We start from the raw sequence: 16,441 nt of genomic DNA on the forward strand, positions 1-16,441 counted from the left end.
GTTATTATAAGTCCTAGTAGTTACTCTCCTATCAGGAGAATATTTCAATCAACAGATTTCAATATTCCAGTCAACTACACATCAATTATATTTGATCAGCTACATATTAAAACACATGTAGTAGTAGTACTGATCACAATTCTACTTTGATCACATATGAGTCTTCTATTTTGCATCCAACTCAAAAGTTGGTAGTCTTTTAGATGATTTGATTTTTTAAAAAAATGAATGAAGTAGCATATTAAAATCTCTCCCAATAACCAAGAAATCTATGAAGTGATTAAATCTCAATGGTAGCTGAGGCACAATACCAAAACCTGGTTTTAATGTTCAGTTTCACGTTCTGGATCATAAGGATCATGTTCTGGATGATGAAATTTCACTGAATCGACAGCATCCTAAAATTTCTTTTCTTTTCTATTTTTTAAATTGCAAGTTAGTGAGTTTTGAGTCATATTTGGTGGTTCTTAGAAATGACCTGGCCCTATGCTTAGGAATGACCACGGCTGTGCTTGGGGACTGAAATAGCCACATGAAAGGCAAGAACCTTAATCCATATACTGCCTCTTCATACTACCTCTTCAGCGCTTTTCTTTAATTTCTTTTCTTTCTCCTCTCTCCTCCTCTCCTCTCCTCTCCTCTCCTCTCCTCTCCTCTCCTCTCCTCTCCTCTCCTCTCCTCTTCTGTCCTCTCCTTCCTTCCCCTCCCTCCCCCTCCCTCCCTCCCTTCCTTCCTTTTGGGTCACACTCAGCAATACTCAGGGATTACTCCCAGCTCTGCAGTCAGGAATTACTCCTGGCAGTGCTCAGGGGTCCATATGGGATGCCAGGGATTGAACCCGGGTCGGCTGTGTGGAAAGCAAATGCCCTACCCGCTGTGCTATCACTCCGGCTCCTCCTTCAATTTCTTGAAGTATACCTCCCACATGATAAACTCTAAGATTAGAAAACTTAGACATTACTCATTAATCAGTAATTTCAAATTCAATATAATTATTTTCTTGCAATGCAAAACTTAATATTTCTTATCACACCTGGTTGTCTTCTTTTCTAATGACACAAAGTCTATCATCTTCATTTTTCCAAGAAGCACTTAAAAGAAAGGATTTACAAGTGATATTAAAATAAGAAGTCATGAATATTAGCTCTTCATATTTATATATATATCACTTACTATTCTGTCAACACAAAAAATTAACAATTATAAGTAATCCTGAGACTACTGTCATATTATCTTTTAGAATCATTGATTAGCATAAGCCGTATTTAGTATAGATAATAAATTAAATTTTCTTATAGTTAAAATCAAATCAAAGTCTAGTTATCTTCAGCAAGATGAAATAACTGATATTTTTATAAACATGTTTTGTTTATAGTTATTTTGTGAATAACTCCTTTTAGAATTCAGAAGACTTTTGTCTAAGTACTAATTATGAAAGACAGTATCCAAATGTGAAAGTCAAGCATATTGATGAGTTTACTTATAACAAAGGGAGGAGAGTGATGTGGTGACATGATGTAGTGACAGGCACGCACAGACTTCCACAGCCTCTGTCTCTTGAGTTTCAGGAAGGAGCCTTGGATGTAGGTTGTAGCCTGAGTGCCCGTCTCTCTCCAATTTGAAGTCACTTTGTTTGTTTGTTTTGCTGTATTTGAGTTTAGCCACACCTACCAGTGCTCAATGAGTTCTCCAAACTCAGTGCTCAAGGATCAATCCTGCCAGATCTCAGGGATCCTAGCAAATCCTGTGGATTCAAGACTGACTTCAGTTTCTTTTTGTTTTGTGAGGTGATGGGAGGATCACAACTAGTGATTGTCCGGGGTTACTCCTGGCTCTGGGCTGGAGCCATAATACAGCGGGTAGGGCATTTGCCTTGCACGCGGGAGACCCGGGTTTGATTCCTCTATCTCTCTCGGAGAGCCCGGCAAGGTACCGAGAATATCCCGCCAACATGGCAGAGCCTGGCAAGCTCCCCGTGGCATATTTGATATGCCTAAAACAGTAAAAAGAAGTCTCATAATGGAGACATTACTGGTGCCTGCTCAAGCAAATCAATGAACAACAAGAAGACAGTGATACAGTGCTACTTATAACAAGAACTGGAGGCAGAAAAATAAGTTCTGAGAAAAGCAAAGACAGAAAATTTTCTGTTATGAGGTTTCCCTTGAAGGAAAAAAGAATTACAGCAGAGTAAAGTACAGCAATAAACTAAGCCTCATTTATGCTGAAGAAGATAGACCAAACAGAGATAACTCAAAGAGCTAGTGCACAAACTCTTCATGTAGGGCAGGCCTGGGTTTGATCTCCAGCACCAGCTGCCCCCTGCAACATTACTTAAAATGCACTTCTCAGAGCTGGGAGAAGCCCACAAGCTCTGCTGGATGTGTCCCCAAATGAAAAAACCACTAGCTGTTATACTGAAAAGACTACTGGTATAGATCAGAAAAATATAGTTTTAATGAATCAGTCACTAGCTTCACTCTTGTCTTTGTCTAATGAGGTATCCTTACAATTATTTATATCTCACTCTTGATGACAGTTTATGACAGTTTATGAAAAGAGTATCTAATTACCTGTTTTCACTGTTATTATTTTCATTTTTTGAATCTTCCAGAGATCTGAGCAATTCAGAATTTTCACTTTGATTTTCTCCAGCCTTGTTTTCTTTTGAATTATCTTTCTCCTCAGCTGATTCTGCTGGACATTCATGTACATGCAAAAAAAGTTCATGGCATTAAAAAAATACTAAAAATAATACTTTATTACATACTATAACTTTGTCTTCTGTTCACGATCTCTATAAATTTTTACTATATGTACCATAAACCAACAATTCACAAAGTGAATTTTATGAAACATAAAGGTTACAAGAAAGAAGAATTCTTGTTACAATTCAGTTTGGGAAAAACTGGTTTAAATCACACTAACAGGAATATAACACACAAACACAAAGGATGTCTCTGTTTTTATGTATCATGTGAATTTACCAGACAGGAATAAATTGGGCTTTACTCAAACTTATGGACTCCAGAAAGTTTTTGCCAAAAGCATCTTTTGAAATAATATTTTGAGAAACCTTCTAGGAAAAATAAATATGGAACAATTACTATCATTTGCTATTTTCTATTTCTATTCACAAATATCCCTTCATTATCTCAGGGGACACACACAGTGGTGCTTGGGAGTACTTTCGGCTCTGTGCTCAGGGATCGCTCCTGGAAATTCCTGACAGACCAAGGATTGTACCCACATCTCCCACATCAAAATCATGAGCTCAACCCACTGAACTATCTCTCCCGCTATTCCTTTATTTTGATAGAACTTTTAAAATTACACTGTCTTTAAAATTACAATTTAAAATTACAATCTGTCTTTAAAACATTAACACTAAGACACTAATCTTCTACGGGTGATATACAAGCAAAAGATTCTCAAACTTGATGATGTTAATGCATTGGTTTTTCTCTCCTTTCTCCCATTGGAGAAATTTTTTATTTAGATGAAAACAAACTACTATTTAAAAAGCCATGTCACAAAGCTTGTGACAATGTTTTACAAACTGAAGTCCATATTAGTTTAGTTTTAGACAGGTTATTACCTCTGAAACTATGCCATAGTTGGCACTGTATCATACTCTCACATGAAAGTCAGAGAACAATGCAAAAAATCAAAGTAGTAATTATCTCTATTAGGAACCACAGAGGATATGACTAGAGAAGAGAGACGCAGTTTAGAAAATTCTGATAACAAAAAAGCACAATCTCGAGGGCTGGAGCAATAGCACAGTGGGTAGGGCGTTTGCCTTGCACGCAGCCGACCTGAGTTCAGACGACCTGAGTTCGATTCCCAGCATCCCATATGGTCCCCTGAGCACCGCCAGGAGTAATTCCTGAATGCAGAGCCAAGAATAAACCCCTGTGCATTGCCGGGTGTGACCCAAAAAGAAAAAAAAAAAGCACAATCTCTGAAAGTTATTACATGTCTAAGAAAGGTAAAGGCTCTCCCGTTGTTCATCGATTTGCTCGAGCGGGCCCAGTAACGTCTCCATTGGAGACTTTGTTGTTTCTGTGTTTGGCATATCGAATACGTCACAGGGAGCTTGCCAGGCTCTGCCTTGCGGGCGAGATACTCTCGGTAGCTTGCCGGGCTCTCCGAGAGGGGCGGAGGAATCGAACTCGGGTCAGCCATGTTGGCTGCATGCAAGGCAAACACCCTACCACTGTGCTATGGCTCCAAAGGACAAATGTATAAAAGTAAATTGAGAAAAATGTTACAATTCTATTCATGATGACAAAAACATAATACAGGATTAAATTATACAAAGGAATTGTATAAGGATGTAGCTCTATATTCATTGATATCAAATGCCTGATATATTCTAAACTAAGAGATTTTACAGGTGAACTTCATTTCTTCATGTCTTTTTCACATTTTATGTGTCTTCATTTAAAAAAATAGCATTATGAATAAGAACTAAAATATAATAACTGGACTAGTATATACCAAAATTGTAATAAGTTATATCTGAATGGTGGAATTATTGACAATATTTTATTTCTCTGAAGGCAGAGAAGGGCCTTCTAAACAGTATTTAGAGAGCCTTGAGGAATTCTATCATGCTCATCCAGTCTCTGTGGTATGATAGTTCAATGCTTGGCCACACAACACAATGCTGGTTAGGCCAGCTCTCCTAGTGGTTCTCAGCAGGTCGAACTCAGAAACTAGTTCATGCAAAGCACTCACTCAAGTCCTTTATTTCCTTATGCTTATTTTCTTTTTCACACTTACTAATGTTTCTAGAACAATTTTTATAGGGGCTATTACTATCTGGGTATAGAGAAGGGTGGAGCTTACGCCTAGCAACTCTCAGCACCTGGGTGCAGGTCAGTTTGGTCTTCTGACCCAGAGAAGTTCTGGTCCAGCAGTACTTGAGGATATCTAAGCTAAAACCAGCAGTGCTGAGAGTGAGCCAGCCATAAGGTGCCCAGGATCAAACTCAGGGCTCCCCCATCCCAGCCATGTGTTCTACTATGTGGGCTATCTCCCCAGTCACTAGAACTTTAAAAAATAAGCAGAGTGGTCTTCTGTTTATAGCATTATGTTTTGAGTACCTACCCATAAATTAATACCACATAAAACCTGTACTGGCACAGAATAATCAGATTAAATATAACAAACATTTTAGGGGGGTTGTACAAGTAGCATAGTTCAGCAATTTGGCCAAGATACTAGGATATGAAATATATTACTCCATAGATTTATGAATTGGAATTTTGATTTTTTTTAGGAATATTGGTATTCCACTCTGAATTTTTGCTTGCTGTATTATTTTTCGTTTAGCCTTTAAATGATACCATGATTGGAAAGTAATATTGGAAAGTAACACTGCAGAAATGCCTAGATAAAAGAAGTAAAGACTGTCATTGTGCATCTCACTGGCATTAAGTAAAGGTAAAGGTAAAGGCCCTCCCGTTGATCGTCGATTTGCTCGAGCGGGCCCAGTATTAAGTAATCAAACAGATGATCTTATCCGCATGTCTCATTAGAAATACTAAATCACATCAGAACAGTGAATTATTAAATGTGCTCAAAATTAAAGAAATATCACTGGGCATAGTGTGAACTTTAGATAAAAGATCTGCTATAATTAAAGTCAGAAAATGCAAGTGTTTAAGAACTATTTTAGTACCTTATTTTGCACTAGTATTAGGTATTGTCATTAGAGGAACTCATTCATTTATAAATATTTAACATTTTTGCTCTTCCATTTCAAATACACATTTGTTGTATATATGAGGTAAAAGAATTCAACTATTTTTTGTATTGATTTGCAGAATGCAGTATCATATTTACGTATATATTTATTATTTTAACTACCATTTGTTCCAAATCAAATCATCAGTAAATTGACAGCTACAACCAAATAAAATATTAACTCACTGAAATACAAACGTCTTACAACATAAAAGTTTTTCTTAGTGCATGGACCAGAGAGATAGCTCAACAGGTTGAAACATATGTTTTGCATGCAGGAAGTCATAGCTCAATCCTTGGCACTGTGTGGTTCCCTTAGCATCATCAGGAGTGACCCCCACATCCAGCATGGAACAGCCCCTAGGTCCCCTGAGGTACGACTAAAAATCCCACTTATGTTTTGTGTGTAAACACTAAATAAATAGAGTGGCAGCGGTGGCATGGTCTCTCTCTTCTGCCACCATGAGTGGCTTCCCCAACCCGGCCTGTAGCAGCCACCAGCAGACACGTGAAGGAGGAACAGGGCCACCAGACTGGTCAGTTGCCATTTATTCCATTCTCCCCACCGCCTGTTCCAGTCTCACTAAGCTCCCCATTCCAGTATCACGCTGCCCCTCATTCCTGTCTCCTGTCCCACGCTGCCCCTCATTCCTGTCTCCTCCTGTCCCCCATGGTGGTCTTTCTGTGATCCTTCTCATCGTCTCAGTCTAGTACTCAACCTTCAAGCATTGGGGGTAGCAACTACACTCAGGTGAGGTGCCACAACCAACATATGAAAGCCCTTCCTTCTGAGGGAATCTCTTCTAAAATAAGACAAAGATCTCTTGCAGCCAGGAGATCCATTCAAGAGCCACTACATAGGGGTGTGTTTCTCCTTTCCTTAGTTCAACAACCATTTAAACATTCATCTTAATTCTACTTCTTAATATCGTCATTTTGTAAGGACACAGTAAGAGACACATTAAGCATGTAGGGTGGCTCTCCTAGGGACATCTCACTCAGATGCCCAGGAGTGAATATTATTCGGAGACAATTAACTCCCAAGTTACAAAAGCATACCATTAACTGTCTTCCTGTGTCTATACAAAAAGGACATTGCTCTGAAGTAAACTATACAAAGAACATAAGGGAAGAAGAAAAGCATTATTTCACTTACAAATACAAAATCAGAGATTTCTGAGAAATTTGACTTTACAAGTCACAGGTATTGCTTAGGGGAAAATGGTGATTAACTGGTTGGGGAAGCAGAACACAGAGAAGAAGTTAAAGATAAACACAGAGGAATGGGAGTGCCTTGGGAGCACTGTGATGGGTGTAACGCAATAAACCTAAGCTCCCTGCAGCCAGGGAGAAAGGACAAACCAATGTTATCCTACAGTTTTGGTCTGGCATTATTTTCCTGAATAAGATATTTCTGGACACATGATAATGAATACCAATGTTAGTGCAATAATCTCCTTTAGACATAATTTTATCCGAAACTATTATAAAGGAAGTAAAAAATAGTACAGTTCATAAAGTGTTGTATTTTGATTTAGTTTTATCTTAGAATAATACTTAATTATTTTTCTCCCATTAGGCAAGAACATTATTTTAAGCACCAAATTGAACTGAACTGTAGTTTTCCTCTTTACTGCCCATAATTGTAAAATGAGATTTTCCCAGAATTTGCTAACAGATCTGACTACTAAAATGTACTATAATAAACTCCGTCTTCCCCACTGCAGTTGAAGTCACCTTCTTCCCAATTCTTGTCAAGAAGTTCTTTCACAATACTTTCTAAAAGACTGGACTCTGTTCCAGGTTCTTCATTTGGCAAAACTATATTAAATGGCTCCTGGATTATTCCATCATCTTCAGCAACATTATTATTGATCTGCTGGTCATCTAAAGAAACTGTTGTTGAAGCTGAAAAAACATTTCCTAAATGATCCACTATAGGAAGCAAATATAATTCTGGTTGAAGAGCCTAAAACACATAGGAAATTATTTTGTAATATGAAATACAGTAACTTGAAAAATCAACATAAACTTAAAATCATTACATACATGTGGAGGAGCAAATGATTTAAGTTTCAGTTCAGATTCCTGCTTTGCCTTTACCTAGAAATAAATGAGAAAAGCATGAAAACTTTCACATTTTAAAACTGCTTTTACCCTATTTTCCTGAAGAAGGTATACGTAATTTGACGTGATAATTAATTCTAAAAGCTGATAGCTAAGTCTAGATTCTAAAAAACATAAAATGTAATTCTATTTCCGTTAATTGTATTAAACATAAATACTACCACATACTTTAATAACAATTATTGTTTTTGCTAGCATGGATTCACTATGTAAAGAACTTGTCCTAAAATATATGGATTATATTAATCCTCACAATCCCATGTGAAAAGCACAAAAATATTAGTTCAAAAATAGTAAGATTGAGGAGACTAGAAGTTAAATGATGGGTCTAAGATTTTAAAACTGGAGGTTTCCAAAGTGGTATTCAAAATCAGGTAATCTGACTGAAGTATCCAATCTTATAATCATCTGAGATTGATATTTTATAATTTTACATATAATACAAAAGAACAAAATGCTGAGATTTGTTATTTTTCCTCCAATTACAAATAACTAACTTGAAGATCTGCAAATATTAGTATTGTGCCAAACTAGAGATCGATAAAAAATAGTTCAAATTTACTAGTTGTTCCTAAAAAAATCTCACAAAACACTCTCAGTACTAAAGAGCATTATTTAGTACTGGGGTGGAACAGCATTATTTAGTACTAGGGAGATACTTAGTGTAAAATAAGTGGTATTTAAAAAAAAATAAACATTTCACTCCAAAATAGTACTATTGAGGTTATAGTAACTACTACCTTCGGATGAACTGCTTTGTTTTCCACTAACATTATTTAACTTTTCACTAAGTATCTACATGATGCTAAGCACCTAGTCAGATGCTAGTTATAACAAAGTTCTTACACACAGAGGCTATAGCCTAATGGCAGATCTTAAAAAAAAATTAGTACATAATTAGTATATTTATAACAATATACTAATTATTAGTGCAACATTAATTAGTACATAATAATGACACAGTATCTTAACTAGAGTGTAGTAGAAAGTACTACCTGTTAAAGAATTTAAAAATGAAAACTCTTGGGGCTGGTGATATAGTATTGGGGTTAAGGTGCTTGCCTTGAATATGTCTGGCCTAAGTTAGATCCCTGAGCACTACCCGGAGTGATCCCTGAGCAGAGAAGCCAGCCACAGCTTCTAGCTATGGCTCAAATTCTCCCATAAATTAAAAAAAAAAAAGAATTTTTTTTCTTTTTGTGTCACACCCAACGGTGCTCATGGTTGCTCCAGGCTCTGCTCTCAGAAATTACTCCTGTGCTCAGGGGGACTATATGGGATGTTAGGGATCAAATCTGGGTCAGCCACATGCAAGGCAAATGTCCTATTCATTGTACTATCACTCAGGCACTCTCAAAATAAAAAATTTTGATTAAAGAAATAAACTTATAGCACAGCGGTAGGGCGTTCACCTTGTGCGCATCCAGCCTGGCCGAGCCAGGTTCGATTCCTCTGCCCCTCTCGGAGAGCCTGGCAAGTTATCGAGAGTATTCAATATGCCAAACAAAGTAACAAGAAGTCTCACAATGGAGATGTTACTGGGCCTGCTTGAGCAAATTGATGAACAACGGGAAGACAGTTAAAATGAAATATCTGAAACCTTGGGCCCAAAGAACTAGTGCTCTGGTTACAGCACCTGCTTTTAAATGTATATTCGTGAGTTCAAATCACTGATGAACACTGCAGTAATTCACGGCAAGTTCAAAACTATAAATTATGTGCTTCAACTAAGAGTACAAGTCCCAGAGAACACATGTGCACATACTACAACTGAATGAGTGCAAATCTTGGTGAGTGCCTCACCAAGTGTGTAAACGTGGGACCTTATCTATGACCTGCAATGAACAACTTTTTTTTTTCCTTTTTTTTGCTTTTTTGGGTCACACCCGACGATCGATGCACAGGAGTTATTCCTGGTTCATGCACTCAGGAATCACTCCTGGCGATGCTCGGGAGACCATATGGGATGCTGGGAATCGAACCTGGGTTGGCTGCATGCAAGGCAAATGCCCTACCCGCTGCTCCAGCCCCATGCAGTGGACAACTTTAAAATGGAAAAAGCACCACTGCCAGGCATGTGTAATCCACTGTTCATTGCATTACCATTACCGACAACAAAAGGGTGGGAAAAAGAGAACAAAAATAATTTAAAAAATAACACCACTTCCTATCTCTCAGCCTCTAAAATCTTAATATCTGAAGGCTTGTTAAATTAAGAATTCCAGCTAGGAAATCACCATTAGGTTATAGAAACTACAAATAGAAGTATTCAATAAATATCAAAAAGATAACAGCATCAAAAAATTTCAGACCAAAAAAGACTTGTTGCACTTGATACAAAGGAATCTATTTCCCCCATAACACAAACGCATATTAGAAAAACATTAAAAGATCATCCCTTAAATTACATACATATTTGAAATTACATAAAATAAATATATACATATGATGGTCCTCATTCCCAATCCTGAGAGAACCCCCAATATACTATCGGGCTACACTAACACATGACAAGAACAAATGGAGACTGGTGCCTGCTCGAGCAAATCGATGAACAACAGGATGATAGTGATAGTGATATGCATACTTGAAATTTCTATATTTTTTCTAAGGAAATATACATGCAAAACAATCCCACCCCAAAATATGCCAAATATGATCTATTCTTGATCTATTTATTGATAATATTTTCACTATGATTGAATCTGAGTAATAAGTATTTATAAATCACAATTTGTTAAGGTATGCTTTTGTTTAATCAAAAGGGAAAAATAAGAAACTTACCACAGCCAGATTATTTCCAATGCATTTCAGAAATAAAAATTTTTCTGCAATAGCATCTTCACCAAGAAACTCAACAAGTCTTTCCCTCAGGGCTTGTAGAGTAAGGTCAGGAGATATTCTGAAATATCATGACATTATGTTATAAGGTAAAACAAAATCAGTTTCGATGATACTCAAGATAGAATAACTTTAGCCAATTATATCAAGCGTAATACTAATTTAAAGTATTTATAACCTCAGTAATGTTATGTTTCTATAGTTCTGGGTACTTTCTATGACTTCAGTAACTTTTAAATAAATTTCTATGATGTCAGTATCTTTTAAATAAATTTAAAGTCTACCTTTTCAAATTACACACGAACATAGAAAGTCCTTTTTGTTTCTGTTTAGGAGACAAACTCAGTGGTTCTCAGGGCAACTCTTAGGTCAGTGCTCAGGGGTCACTTTAGGCAGTGCTCGTGACTGCACAATGTTAGGGCTCAAACCAGAGCTCACTGAATGCAGAGAATGCATTTGGACTTTTGAACTCTCTAGCCATGAAAGTCCTTTTTTGTACTGAACAGGAAAATGCTTCTCCACTTTTCTCATCTACCTCCAAACATAATTGTAAAAAGAACGCTTTCTATGAAAGTTTCATAACTACTTTTATACACATATTAAAAGAATGGCTTCACCATAGATATTTATTTTAGAAGTTGAAAGACAATGTTTAAATTTCTTTGCTGATAAAATATCAGATTCCACATCTTTGATCATAAGGCATACTTCATTCTTCAATGTCTAAAATTTAAACTTGTCACTTTTGGGCTTCTTCCGAGTTCTGTTTTATAAGGATCTTGTGGAAGACATAAAAATTCAATTAATCAAAAATTTTTTAAGCATTTGATTCAAATTATCAGGCAAATTCTAAGAGATGGAAATATGGCAGTTAACAAAACTGAGATAAACATCTGCTCTTACTGACCTTACAAGGAGTGGTGGGGGAGAAAAAAAGAACAAACAAAATAGGAAATATATCACTAATGATATACTTTTAAGTATTTTAGAAAAAATTGAGTAGGGAAGGGAACAAGTTACAATAGCTGTATTTTAAAATACAGTGATCAGGGCCCGCTGGAGCAAATCGATGAACAACGGGAGGACTGTGACTGGACCGTGACCGATCAGGGCTGGAGTGATAGCACAGCGGGTAGGGCGTTTGCTTGGCAAACCGACCTGGGTTCGATCCCCAGCATCCCATATGGTCCCTCAAGCACCGCCAGGAGTAATTCCTGAGTGCAGAGCCAGGAATAACCCCTGAGCATTGCTGAGTGTGACCCAAAAAAGAAAAAAAAATACAGTGATCAGAAATGATCTCAACAAAAAAGTAGTAGCTGAGTCACAGTCACAGTCCTCCCGTTGTTCATCGATTTGCTCGAGCGGGCCCAATAACGTCTCCATTGTGAGACTCATTGTTACTGTGTTTGGCATACTGAATACGTCACGGGTAGCTTGCTAGGCTTTGCCATGCGGGCAAGATACTCTCGGTAGCTTGCAGGGCTCTCTGAGAGGGGCGGAGGAATCAAACTCAGGTCGGCTATGTTGGCTGCGTGCAAGGCAAACGCCCTACCGCTGTGCTATCACTCCAGCCCCAGTAGCTGAGTAATGAGATCTAAATGAGGCAGAATAAGGCAGTCTAGAAAAAAGAATCTAAGTGCAAGAATCCTAAAGACAAGTCTGTTGTGCTCCAGAACAGAAAGAAAACTAGTGTTCTTTATGAAAAGTTATGGGGAATATGAGGTGTTTAAAGTATGTTCAAGAGAAATACAGTCAGGTCACATAGTGCTATGTAATTCAGTGAATGCAGACATAATACATATACATATGTGTGTGTGGGTGTATACATATATATATACATACATGTATATACACAAACATAAATCTGTGTGTGCATGCGCACACATTTACACTATACATGTATTGTGTCTTAATTTTTTTTTTCTTTTTGGGTCACACCCGGCAATGCACAGGGGTTACTCCTGGCTTTGAACTCAGGAATTACTCCTGGCAGTGCTCAGGGGACCATATGGGATGCTGGGAATCAAACCAGGGTTAACCTCATGCAAGGCAAATATCCTACCTGCTGTGCTATCACTCCAGCCCATCGTGTCTTAATTTTTATACAGGTTGAGAAGAAGTTATTGTGGAAATTCTGGGTTGTTTATTATTCAGTTTTCAACAGATATCTAATTCAGAAATTTCTTAATTTCCTTTGTGTACAGCCATAATAATATTCAGGTTATTCTTGGTGGCAGCATTTTTATGAAGTGAAATGTTTCTGTAGCACTGTTTAATTTATCTAACAGTACTATTTAGTTATATGATTCATATTTTCAGTAAACATTTTATTTGTAAGAAATAATTGCTCTTTTCTTTGTTAGGAACATTTACATATAACTACAAAATACTTGCCTTATAAATCCAGCTGAAATGAATTTGTCAATAACATTCATTGAAACAGTATTTAACTTATAGTTCCATGATCCTTCAGGGACATAAAAAACATGAAGTTCCACCAACTGAATAAGTTAAGAAGAATATTAGTTAAAATATTTTTCAAGCAGAAAAAAATTGATGTTCTCTAGAATTTTAACAATCATAACTAAAATAAAGATGTAAAGAAAAAATAGAAGACGTTAACATCTATTCTTAACTTAGCCACTTGACACTTTTCCCTGGGATACATTTTCCCTGTAAATAATGTTATGCATACATCCTAGATTACTCTAACATCTTTGAAATACAGGATTCTTTTTGTTGTCTTAAATAATACTACAATACCAACATCAGTTTTCTTACAATCAGTTTCTCCCTTACATTAATATCCTGCTTATTCCATTTGAGTAATCTTGTGAGTCTTTATACTTTATATATTTTTTTCCTGTCATAGTGTAACGACTGATACATCTCAGCACCAGAAAAGGAATAAGCACTGAATTTTGAGAAGTATTTGTTTCTCAAAACTCCAGGAAGTACTTAATCTTGACAAGTGATTAGAAAAAGAATGGTGGTTTTACCTAGCACGTCTCTAAGACTGTCTGTATTTGTATATCCAATCTTTTTCCTATTAATATTTTGCTATAACCTCAAAAAGAGGTATGTATTTATAATATCATGTATTTATAAAACTAGCTGATACAGCATAAGTAAAGCAAATATTAAATTTTGTCTAATAAATTTTTAAACTAGATATTAAAAATCAAAGCATTACAATAATTATAAATGTATTATTTAACATAAAAATGTTAAAGATCTGAAAGAACTTTAAAATTTTAGTAAATATGACAGTAATTAGTGATTTTATAGGATTTGTTTTTTTCATTTTGGGTCACACCTGGCAATGCACAAGGGTTACTCCTGGCTCATTCACTCAGGAATTACTCCTGGTGGTACTCGGGGGACATATGGGATGCTGGGGATCGAACCCTGGTCGGCACATGCAAGGCAAAAGCCCAACCTGCTGTGCTATCATTCTGGCCCCTATAGGATGATTCTTTTTTTTTTTTTTCCTTTTTGGGTCACACCCAGTGATGATCAGGAGTTATTTCTGGCTCTGTACTCAAAAATCACTCCTAAGGGGTATGGTGCCGCCAGTAGGTCAATCTGTACCTGTGAGGCGAGCGCATCAGAAGCCTGATGGCGCCTCAGACTTTCAGATACCTCAAAATTGCTGCTATGCCTTTGGCCAGACCCCCAAAACTTGGTGCAAAGTTTACCAAGAAAGTAAATGGCCAAAAAGTTAGGTATGTGGGAAACACACCCACAAACCACCTCCGGCTCAGTTATATAACTGGAGGCATGGCCTCTCTGGTTCCTGATTGAACTGCTTAATGGCCATGATCCCAGAGACTCAGAAACAAATCTCAAAACCCAGCGGCTTTTGGCAGAAATGAGTCCAGTTCCTGCAGCAGGTTACCAGTTCTGGGCCAACCCAGGTGGTAATAGGTTACATGCCTTGGCATTTCCCCCTGGCGGCCCAGTGGCCCACCATCCTCCAGAGGCCACTGGACAGTTTTGGGCCCGTAGTGACGAGACACGTGGGGCCACAAGGGATGGGGGTGGAGCCGGCCCTTTCCTCCCCACTCCAATGAGACCCCAAGTCACTGCCCACAAATGGCCTCCTTGGCTCCTGATCAAGCTGCTTAACGGCCATGATCCCAGGGACTCAGAAACAAATCTTGAAACCCAGCAGCTTTTGGCAGAAATGCGTACGGACCCTGCAGTAGATTACTGTCGCAGGGCCACCCCAGGGGGGAAAAGGGTGTTGTCCCTCCGCCTGCTACCCTTGGGCGGCTTGGTGGCCTCCATCCTCCAGAGGACACTGGACAGTCAGGTTTGGGCCCTCCGTGACGAGACACATGAGGTCTCATGGGATTGGGGTGGAGCCGGCCCTTTCCCCCTCCCCATCCCAAGGAGATCCCGAGTCACCGCCCACGAATGGTCTCTCTGGCTCCTGATCAAGCTGCTTAACGGCCATGATCCCAGAGACTCAGGAGCAAATCTTGGAACCCAGCAGGTTTTGGCAGAAATCCCTCCAGATTTAACTGTTAAAACTTTGGAATTCCAAAATCATGCTGCCACTACTGCAGCCATGCGACACCATATGTTATTCATAACCAGCAATAGAAAACAAATTGTCTACTGTTGCCTTTTCAGCAGATCTGAATGTTGGAGTAAAATCCCAAATAATAATGGTGGGTCTGGTGTCAAAATATTGAATGTGATCAAAGTAGAGAGACCATAATGTGGAAATCATCTGCCCCACAGGTAGGGGAAGGGTGTGGGATGGGGGCATACTGGGGTTTTTGGGGGTGGAGAATGGGCACTGGTGAAGGTACGGGTGTTTCATTGTATGACAGAGACTTAAACCCGAAAGCTTTGTAACTGCTCTCATGGTGATTCAATAAATAAAATTATAAAAAATGAAAAAAAAAACCCAGTAAGGTGGAGTTCATGCCCAATTCATTCAGCTAATCAGTGGCTGAATAAATAGCAGTACTCCTACATAAAAAACAAACAAACAAACAAACAAACAAAGAATCATTCCTGGCGGTGCTCGAGGGACCATATGGGATGCTGAGAATCAAACCTGGGTCAGCCATGTGCAAAACAAAGGCTCTACCCGCTGTGCTTTTGCTAGGATGATTCTTGAACTGAATGTCTGACTCAAATTCGTTTAAAACAGACTAAAATTAAATTAAGTACACATCTCAGGTTGAGATATATGCCTTTACTTTTATACTTTTTCATGAAAGAATATTAGTCAACAATTTAAGACATCTGCACACAGCTGACAGTGAAGCTATTTAAAAAAGATAAATCCCTAGTTATACTATATAACAATACTATGCTTTATCAAACCTTTTCAAAAAGAATAAGGGTTTTTATATTTTAGTACAAAAAGATTTTCTTACCTCTGATGAGGATGACTGACTAGGATCCATGGACATATTCACTAATGTCTCCATAGTATAATTGTCAGTTGAAATAGTGTGTATTCACATCTTTCTTTTCATTTCAGCATAAGTTAATAAAAGTTATAATAGATGTTTGGTTTCTGGAAAAAAGTATTCCATTCATTTATTGTCTCTAATTTGTTCAAAAAGTGAAAAGAAAACCATAAAGACTTAAAATTTTAAATTAAATCTTAAGAATATATATAGTCTTATTCTAATTTAAAAATATATACTACCAGTAAACAGCTTTGATAATTACATTGACATGAACATTCATACTA

The 16,441-nt window shown here is 37.6% G+C and overlaps 1 protein-coding gene across 1 annotated transcript; it reads right to left on the reverse strand.

Annotated features, from left to right (window-relative positions):
* Positions 1-1,027: 1,027 nt before the first annotated feature.
* On the reverse strand, positions 1,028-11,435 carry LOC130031511 (spermatogenesis-associated protein 1-like). Its single transcript, XM_056122857.1, has 6 exons — positions 11,431-11,435; positions 10,666-10,783; positions 7,804-7,857; positions 7,492-7,723; positions 2,574-2,697; positions 1,028-1,091 (listed from the first exon to the last, which is right to left on the reverse strand). Exons 1-6 carry the CDS (start codon positions 11,433-11,435, stop codon positions 1,028-1,030), a joined length of 597 nt encoding a protein of 198 aa, XP_055978832.1.
* Between the last annotated feature and the right edge of the window lie 5,006 nt (positions 11,436-16,441).

This window comes from Sorex fumeus, unplaced genomic scaffold (genome assembly GCF_029834395.1).
Source record: "Sorex fumeus unplaced genomic scaffold, SorFum_2.1 ptg000047l, whole genome shotgun sequence".
Taxonomy (NCBI): domain Eukaryota; kingdom Metazoa; phylum Chordata; class Mammalia; order Eulipotyphla; family Soricidae; genus Sorex; species Sorex fumeus.

Bases quoted from the DNA above. Each gene is read 5' to 3' on its own strand.
- LOC130031511 (XM_056122857.1), bottom strand. The intron at 7,724-7,803 runs GTATGTAATGAT...TATGTGTTTTAG, and splicing joins AATCATTTGCTCCTCCACAT to GCTCTTCAACCAGAATTATA. The intron at 1,092-2,573 runs GTAATTAGATAC...CTTTCTTTTAAG, and splicing joins AATAATAACAGTGAAAACAG to TGCTTCTTGGAAAAATGAAG.